Source organism: Apteryx rowi, unplaced genomic scaffold, assembly GCF_003343035.1.
Source record: "Apteryx rowi isolate R43461 unplaced genomic scaffold, aptRow1 scaffold_3, whole genome shotgun sequence".
NCBI classification, from domain to species: Eukaryota; Metazoa; Chordata; class Aves; order Apterygiformes; family Apterygidae; genus Apteryx; species Apteryx rowi.
This window is the reverse complement of record NW_020449418.1, coordinates 7,126,842-7,136,132: the sequence shown is the minus strand read 5'-3', so window position 1 is coordinate 7,136,132 and position 9,291 is coordinate 7,126,842. Positions and strand designations below refer to the sequence as shown.

Below are 9,291 nucleotides of genomic sequence, written 5' to 3'. Positions count from 1 at the left end.
GGAAGAAAAAAAAAAAAAAAAAAAAAAAAAAATTTAAGACTGTACTATTTTCTAATGCTAAGGAATGAGTCAGATGCACCCTGCAATATGAAAAGAAAAAAGGTTTCATTACAGTACCTGAGTAGGCCGAGTGTTTTGTATCATATCTTGCCATTTGCCATATATCCTAGCAACCAAGTCTTTCACCTGCAAATGTAGATTGATTAGTTTAGCCACTTAAGAAAGAAAGAAAGAAAAAAAAAAAAAACCCAAACCCAACCCCTCCCCACACAGACAACAACATTTAGGGGGAGGGAGCAGTTTTAGAACTGGCACACAGAATACCACCACCTCAATTCCTACCAGAACCAGGGAATTTTGGACTTTTAAAAGTCATGTACTTCCACACAAACACATTATAGGCAGATGATTTCCTATGTAAGTGTTCAGAATCAGCATGCAAGCCTCCAATCTCATCTCATCCCTCAGGTAAGTTGGGTTTGTAACAGAAATCTGACAGGTCACAACTGGAAAAGATGTCTGCAACAGCAATCGTGGAGGCCAGCTACGCAGTGCTGTGCAGTCTGCCTCTGAGAGGAATTCCTGATACATAAAATCTCACTTTTCATAACCAATTACAAGCAGGTGTTTAATACAAGCCATTCAGAACTAAGATTTGCTTCATATGCTGTATAAAAACCAGCACAGTGGTGCCCTCTGGAAGTTACTGTACCATCATACAAATAAAGAAGTGATGGGGAAAAGCAGAGAGTGGATTTTTCCCTTCCTGCACAAGGGCAATAGAAAGAAAAGAGGCAGGGAACCGCAATACAAAAATTCAAGGCAAGATTCATTAACTTGTGAGGGGGACCCATGCTCTATTAATTAGGCTGAATAAAAGAGGTCCTTCTTGAGTGGTAAGAATGCACATAAGTGCAAACGTTTGATTTAAAGCTGAAAAAGCCAAGGCTTTTCAAAGTCTAGCTCTGTCACTTTATCAGTGATCTGATGTGGCTTGCTACAGCAGCATGTAAAGCATGGAAGTCTTAGAATTARGACTATTATTAGTCAGCCACACACCACAAAGCAAAGGAAAGGCAATCGTCCAAGCCTGATGCTACATTATATAGTATTGGCTTAAATCCACAACTTTAACTCACTGTTCTAAAAATAAAGACAGACATGCAAGAGAATCAGGCTAGTTTCTCAGTCCTGTTTATCCTGCCCCGCATATAGCCTCTGCTCTTAAAAGCAGAAGATTGCTTCCTTCAATGATCATCAGCTACCAGGAAAAGAAAAGGAGCAGTTGTGTGGGTCCTAAAAGTCAAGACGCCTGGGCTAAAAGGAAAATAAGCACATTACAGTTGTCAGTGTCTCGTTAGCAATAAGAGTATTTTCAGTACATTAAAATGGGTGCATAAATATGTAGGTATAAAGGCATAATGCAGATAGAGAAACTAGGAAAAAGAAACCTGTGGGGAATTCTTAGAACCTCCAGCACTGGGATGAGGGAACAACACAAATCAGGAACACTTAAAAGAAAATCTCAGCAACAACAAAAACTTACCTTAGATCGATAAAACAGCCTTGCATCTTCCCTAATATCACATTTTATGTGCTTATCTAAGGCACCACAAAGCTTCAGTAAGTGTTGCTAAATAAAAACAAAAATATACACCTTTTAAATCCTTCACGTTGAAGCTAAAAAATTTCTCAAACATTATTTCAATTTAAAAACGATATGCTTCTGTTCAAAWTTTCCCCCAAAGTATACATTAAGGAACAGGGAAAGGAAATAAAAAAAACTGATCAGAAGATCTTCTGTCAGTTGCTGATATGCACCTGGTAAACCATGTCTAAGAACTTAAAATAATAGTTCACAGTTGTATCAGAGCAGAATCGTGTCACAAATTTTAGAGATCCTGCTAGCTAAGTTATAAGACCCTCGTGCCCCCAAAGTAGCAAGAACGGTACCATTCAAATATTTTTTCAATAAAAAACGTTCTGAATTTACAACAGCTAAAAATAACCTTTTCAGCAATAACAACACAGTTCATTTTCTTTTGCAGTCCACAGGAATTGGAGTAGCAGGTAAAACATACTCAGGGTTTATGCACTGGCCTTTCATTTCTCTAATTTTCTGATGACTTTTATAAAGCTTTTTTGCAACTTCATAATCTCTTAACAACAGATCCCAAGATCTCTGACTTTCTGTGAGTTTCTTCATAAAATTCCTGTTTTCAATCCCTCACTGAACTGCTGTAAAGAGGCTCCATTCTGTAGAACAAGTGAAACACGCCAAAATTCTACTTTTGAGCTTCTGTGAGTGTCTCAAGAACATGACAATTTACCCATCCAATTGGCAGAGGACCAGCACTGAAACAGTAATATAGATTTTTACACAAAGCCTAGCCTGCGTGATATTCATGTACTGTCCAGTTCAGCCAYGCACCTCTTTCATTTGGTTACCAAGTCAATGACTAAGAGACTCTTTCTTCAATAAGAAATTCTAGGACATCACTTTCTCTTTTTCTAACCAAGTTCTCCACAAACTTCAGAAAGACAGTTGGAAAAAACAAACCTCAGACCACCATCACAATAGAATCATTTCCTTTACCAAAGACAATTTTGCTTCAGATTACACTCTATAATAATCTTTTTGCACTTGAGTAGGAAACAGAGACGCTTAAGCCCCAAGACGTAAGCAAACATCACTACTTTGCCTCTGTCTTAAAGAGTTCATAGTACAGACATATTTCTTAGTAGCCAAGGGCAGTTCCACAGGGCAGAAGATGTACACAAACGCCTTGCAACAAGCAACTCACTGTAGAAGATCACAGAAATCTGAATAGGATTACTGAAAGGTTAAACAGGTGATATTAGTTAATGTTCACATCAGATGGTGCAAGGGAGCTATCACTACAGAGAACAGAAGACATAAGGTCTTAGTCTTCACCTGATGCACGGCTGCACTCCACCACTTAACAATACTTCACTATGTACTTAAAACTGTTGGTGCGTTTGAGCAAACAGTATTTTACTAGATATTTTCAAAATGTTTTTCTTCTAGAATGCAAAATTTCAACTCAATTTAGAAAGTCCATAGGATCTTTGGAGCTCTTAGAATTTTCTGTGTCGAGTTAATCTGCAGTAACTTTCAGAGAAAGATAACAAAATATGTGTCTTCTGATCCAAAGTCAAATGCAAAAGAGGTCTCTGTATTCATTTAGCCTCAGAACAAGTTTCCCCCAGTGCAGGTATCCTCTGGTGATCTTTTATCACATGATAGCTCTTATCAAGATAGACCAAAAACACATGATAATTAGTCTTTTAAAATCTAAAGATCTAGCCACCAAAGTTACTTACCCTTTGGTTAGAATTTACAACGTCAAAGAAACTAGCTTCGCTGACTAGATGAAGGAGGATGTAGATTAGGTAGTATGTCTAAAGAGAAATCAACAAAACTTTAGCATTCAAAGCACAAACATAACTGTTCACATTTAAATACAGCATGATCCTTGCTTTCTGGAATGATTCAATGTTATGTCCCTACTGGAATCCTCCAATGGCCAATTCAATGGACATGTACATCTACACATTTGCCCAAAAAACTAATTTGAAACAGTATATTTAAATGTTTGTAAGTAACATTTTAAAACAGTATTACACTGTTTAAAGTTACCTAAGTTAGCTACAAGGCTTTCTGTAGTTTTAATTATTGAAAATTAAATTTACCAGTTGGCTTTGTTTTCCTGCCATCTACATTCAGATCAAAATATTTGCTAAGAGATTTCTTGGTAGACTCAAATAAACAAACCAATACCTAATTTTCAGCTGGCTGGAAATACTAAATCTTTACCAGGTTACCTTTCTAGTATGGGTTTATAAGAAAAGGTTCATGAAAATATCTTATTCTGAAGCCTGTAGGTGGAAGGTCCGGCCCCACATCTATCAGTTCCCACTGATCACACCAGAAGGGAGGAAAGATGGTCCTGTGATTATAACGTGGTTGGAAGACAGGACTAAAAACATCCAGGTGACTTAGCCACATCGAAAATATGACTGTCTCTGACTGTAACATAACCTAACACAGCTTCCTTTGTCATATACTGTTTCTTTCCTTCCTCCGTAACTATAAGCAAAATGGAATATGGGTAATATTTTTAACCTATACAAATGAAGAGCAAAATAACTACAAAATACTGTAAGCCATTATACGTACAGAACTGCCTTCAAACAATTAACAGAAGTTAAAAGAAATGTTCTCAAATTTTTGGAAAACGCATAAAAAGACAAATGCAAAAATCTGCTATTAACGACATACCTGCTGTTCTAGTTCTGTATGAAGGTGCTCTCCACTGACATCATTCTGCTGCTCTAATCTTTCTCTTGTCCTCTTTAGTAGACTAGAAGGTTTCATGTACACCAGATACTGACGCAGAAGAGACATCTACGGATAAAACAAATACCTCAAGAAATTGGACTGGTCTACTGACACTGGAAAATTTGATACACAGTGCCATTGCAATATTATTTATTCACTAAGACAAGAACATCTATAAAAGAGATTTCCAATTAAAATGGAGGTTTTCATGCTCCAGGTAGTTTTTGACTATTCACAAATTCAAGTGTTTGTGTGTTGCCTTATTAAAACATCAACCCTAAGGAAACAAAGAGTGATTTTACAGAAGACCAAAAGGAAGACAGAAAGAAGCACAGAACTATTTCCAATGTCCAAAATGAATGTTTAGGCACATCCATAACACCGCCCTTAAAAACTGCAGAATTTGCAGGTTATACATATGTGTAAACATACTTCTGGTACTAATCAGAACTAAAAGTTACTAATCTGACATTTTTCAGGCTTCTTAAGGGGAAAAGAGGCTTACAGTATTAAGACATAAAACGCATTCAAACACAAAAAATTATATATATGCTTTCTAAACTTTAAAGCAGCCTTCCCCTTCTGACACACTTCAAACTCTGGAGCAAATTACATGCACACACACACAACATATATGCAGTACCTGCTCGTCACTGGTATCGGGTATTCTTATATGCTTTTTATTAAGAAGCTTTGAAATAATCACTAGGCTAAGTCGTCTTCTTACTTGCCTGAAAAATAAACTTCTTTAAGTTTTTTTTCCCCTCAGAGAATGTCTCAAATCCACATCATTTCTAGAAAGCATTATGAGGCTATACATGGCTTCCCAAGACATACACTTGCCTAGAACAAATTAGTTGTATTTTCTGAATACTGGTGCTATAGAACCAGTAGAAAGGCTAGCAAGATATAGGTATCATTATCTCATTGCAGCTTTTCTTGTGCACAGGCAAACACTGTTAGATGCTTGCCTCCAAGCCTGGAGCTGAGGATCCAGATCAGTAACACTTAACAACAGACATGAATCACCCAACATTTAATTTATGGATCATTCAGGCAAAAGTGTGAGTAAAACCCTTTACTATAGAATTCCAGGATGTTTGCAGCCCAAAACCTACATGGTATATAGGCTAAAATGTAAAATAACTCTGTAGATAAAATAATCCAGCAGAGCTGATTAAGATGGTACATACGCAATGAAAAAAAATTGCACATGTCTGCAAGATACAAGAAAACACAAATATTTTTTTAAAGCACCACATAATACCTATTGCATTTATCAGACTTTGGGTTTATACAAATAAACTGCTAACGATACTACAGATTTCTGATGTTACAGTGCCATTACCTTCCACGTATTATCCAGCTAGGGACCAGCTGAACCAGCCACAGGAGATTATGGTGCTGACTAGAGAGTTCACTCACTGCTAGGCAGAGCTCAGGCATCTTTAAGAGAACAAATGCAAGAAAACCCAAAACTACTGAAAAAAAGGGTATAGCAGGCAGTTGCTTTATTTGCAAAGGAGTACACATCTACTCCCTAGAAACATACACAGCATAAATATTAAAAGGAATTGGGCTAATAAGACATGATGTGCATAAAGATATTTCTGCATTGCACCTGTAGTTAAGCCTGCCAAATATTATTTTACAGTAGGGTAGTTGAGATCAGGTTGTTTTTTCCTGACACGCAACAAGCACAATCACCTGCTTCACTCTTTCAAAGAGCCATTTCAAACATACAGCAATTTTGCTAAATATAAGATTATTGGTTAGTTCAATACAACAGTTCCCTTGCAGAACAGGGGAGGGAAGCACAATGGCATGGGGCAAACCCCTTCTCAGTGAGCCCACCCACATCCCAAATCACATACGTTCAGAGCTCCCAATTTGCTCATACAACGTTTTCCAGCAGTATTTTTGATACATCAAAACCAAACACACACCAAAAAATCCCTCAGACCTCTCCCCACTTACCCCAAAATGTTCATCATTATGAATGAAAACTTCAAAACAGTAATGTCTCAAAATTTAAGTTACAATTTTATATCTCTAGTACTACAAAATTAATTATGAAGTTACCTTTGTATCCCAGTCTTTTATACTTTTCAGAAGCTTTACGAAAAGGCACTGAAAATCTATCAAAGGAATTTGCTTTAATTGTTTCTCCAAGCTTATTTTAAGTAGTGATAGAAGCAACAGCAATATTTCTTGATCAGTATATCCGCCTTGATATACTGTTGTACAAAAGCCTAGAAACTTTGAAAGAAATAAAAAGCATTAAAATCTGAAATTGGTTTAGCCCCTATTAAAATAGGATGAGAACTTAAGTTTTCCACCCTCACATTAAGATGCATTTCAAATGATAAATTTTTTTTTTAATGCTCTTATGTAACAAACATCCCTCCCATCTCTCAGTAACAGTTTGCAGACACCCCCCCCCACACACACACTTTCTTTTAACCACCTCCAGGAGGCTCATCTTGCAACCGTTTAGAGAAATACYTTTGAACGATTGCAACATTCCCTGGGAATTACACGAATACGAAAGATCTTTCTCCACTGCACAGATAATCTTATTCTAACTGGATGAAAGACTGCTGACAGACTTCCTAGCTACACAAGCAATACCGAAAACAGCCATCAAAAATTCTCTCCCCACTCAAGTATTATCATAAGGGTTAACTACAACATAGTATAGGGGATGTGTGTGTAAATGAGATCACAAATTAACTAMGGTAGATTTGTATTGTCTCTAGCAGAGATGCTCAAAAGCGTTTCCTCCTGAACCTAGTGATTTCATAGTTACAAATCTCTCCAAATAAATGTTAGGAGGATTCAAATACTTCCACAAGTAAGTTTGAAATTGGTTATACAGTCAGTATTTTCACCACAAGACCTTTAATCAAGGAGAACTAGCTTGTGAAGTGTGCCCAGCACTCACTCAGCCTATGGTCTCACAGAACAGGGCACGGATCTAACAGCTCACGTCCTCAAAAGGGCTCCACCTGCCCTCCATGAGCTCCCACCTCATTCACCTTGCACTGCACAGGCACAGATCGCACCTCTGAGAGCTCCACTAACTCACTGAGGCAGCACAAAACATACCAGCCAAGATCAATTCCCCTTCCCGCTTCTGCTGGAACACACAGATGACTGGTTTCTTCTACATTAGGGAGTAAAGCAACTCCGGGGAGTTTGACAGAGTGCCACAGCAGGAAAAGGGAAAGAACAGAACAGCGCAGCTGGGAGAGAAGCCAGCCAAAGTCACGGAGACAGCAAACTCTTCAAGTTTGAAGCAGTAAGCTCTGCTGTATGCAAAGCTGAAATCCCAGCACAGCATCTACTCACAAAACATGCCCAGGACTAGAATAAGGCATTAGGGTTACTGTCAAAAAAACAAAACAAAAAAGCTTGCACAATAACTGGAGTTTGAGATATCTCACCTTGATCATGTTAATTAGATTGGTTTCTGGCAGAGTGGAGAAGGCTGGACTGGCAGTGATGAGATCTCCTCTTAGCTGTTTTTTACCCATTGTTTCTTGCATGTAACTTCTAATAAAAGAGATGCTAATCCAATCAGTAAATTAACAATTAGAAAGCCCACAAAAGCTTAATTGCATTAAACTGAAGAAAAAAACCTGCATGTTTTAAAATGCCTTCAAATCAAAAACAGCCTCAGTTACAGAGCACAGACATCTATGTAAAACTTGCAATCAACTGCTTATAATTCCGCCCAGTCTTCTAGGCAACAACTCTTGTACATCTCCACTAGGAAGCTTTAGGACAAAGAACAACCCTCTGATTTGCTGAATCCTTACTTGGCAGAAATTGTTTAAGTTTTGGCTTATTTACTCTTATGAAGACTGAGTTTAGAATTTAAAGAGCAGCACTGCTTGATGGAAGGGGGGGAAAAAAAAGGAGACCTTTCTGATTCTACATTCTAAGCACAAGATTTCACTGGATCTAAGCAATAAATATCAAAAGGAAAACACTTACAAAATATCACACTCGTTAAAGTTGGGCTGAAGATGCTGCAATGGAAAGAGAGATCTAAACGCAACACCCATATTGACAAAAACAGCTGACACATCAGCTAGTGAAGGAATCCATGGTTTAGACTGTTCATCACTGATGGAAGCTACAAGTAAAAGACATGGAATGGATTAGTTTTAAATTTAGTTTTCAGCATCAGTTCCTTTTAAGGGAAACAAATATGCTCAGTCTGCATCGATTGTACTAGTGCTAATCTCAGAAGATTTGTTGGAGCACTGGATGATACATTATTTTCAGAACCATAGGGGAAAAAGTGGTTTAACACAGCACTTCAAACTAAAGGAACCTCTTGCTTATGTAATAGGTGAATTATTTTAAGTTCCACCTATTTCCCCTCATAGCTCTCTTTCATCACAGACAGTATCATAAGCGAAGAGGCAAGATTTACTTTTAACAGAACACAAATTACCGTTCTGCACTGGCACAGGTAAGAAGGCGTTATCATAATAGGACTGGAAGTAGTGCTAAATAAGATTTGGAAACAGGCAGAGCTTCTAAAACAGAAGTGCTAAATAGACAGAATTCACTCATTTGATAGAAATAAGCAACAGTGCTCACYGCAAAAAGTGCTTGTTTATATCATGATTCGCATCTGAGCGTGTCTGCAAACTATATAAAGGATACTCTTAGAGGATGCTAAACTAGCAAGGTGACATGACACTAGATGCAGTGTTTTCCAAACAATGACAGAAGTCAATAGAATTCTGAATTGGGTCAATTTTGGTGTCTTAAGTCTGTAAGAAAAAAGAAATGTAATGGAATGTAACACTCAAGACCCTGTAGGTTCAGATCTCAATGTTCAATTCAGGGGGAAAAAAAACAAAACACAGATGCATCCTCAGGCATGGGAACAGAGTGTCTAAGAATGGTTT

At 37.6% G+C, this 9,291-nt stretch overlaps 1 protein-coding gene across 2 annotated transcripts in view; it reads right to left on the bottom strand.

The window, feature by feature from the left end:
• The window catches only part of SLF2 (SMC5-SMC6 complex localization factor 2), a 31,853-nt gene that overhangs the window by 3,976 nt on the left and 18,586 nt on the right, over nucleotides 1-9,291 (bottom strand). Inside the window, exons 11-19 of one of the 2 annotated variants that reach the window (XM_026069685.1) lie at nucleotides 8,363-8,504; nucleotides 7,810-7,933; nucleotides 6,446-6,622; nucleotides 5,712-5,809; nucleotides 5,007-5,094; nucleotides 4,304-4,429; nucleotides 3,346-3,423; nucleotides 1,547-1,633; nucleotides 118-186 (exon numbers count right to left, since the gene is read on the bottom strand). In XM_026069685.1, the coding sequence (XP_025925470.1) occupies nucleotides 118-186; nucleotides 1,547-1,633; nucleotides 3,346-3,423; nucleotides 4,304-4,429; nucleotides 5,007-5,094; nucleotides 5,712-5,809; nucleotides 6,446-6,622; nucleotides 7,810-7,933; nucleotides 8,363-8,504 (989 nt within the window). The remainder of the gene's footprint in view (nucleotides 1-117; nucleotides 187-1,546; nucleotides 1,634-3,345; nucleotides 3,424-4,303; nucleotides 4,430-5,006; nucleotides 5,095-5,711; nucleotides 5,810-6,445; nucleotides 6,623-7,809; nucleotides 7,934-8,362; nucleotides 8,505-9,291) is intronic. The other variant, XM_026069686.1, reaches the window with a different exon arrangement.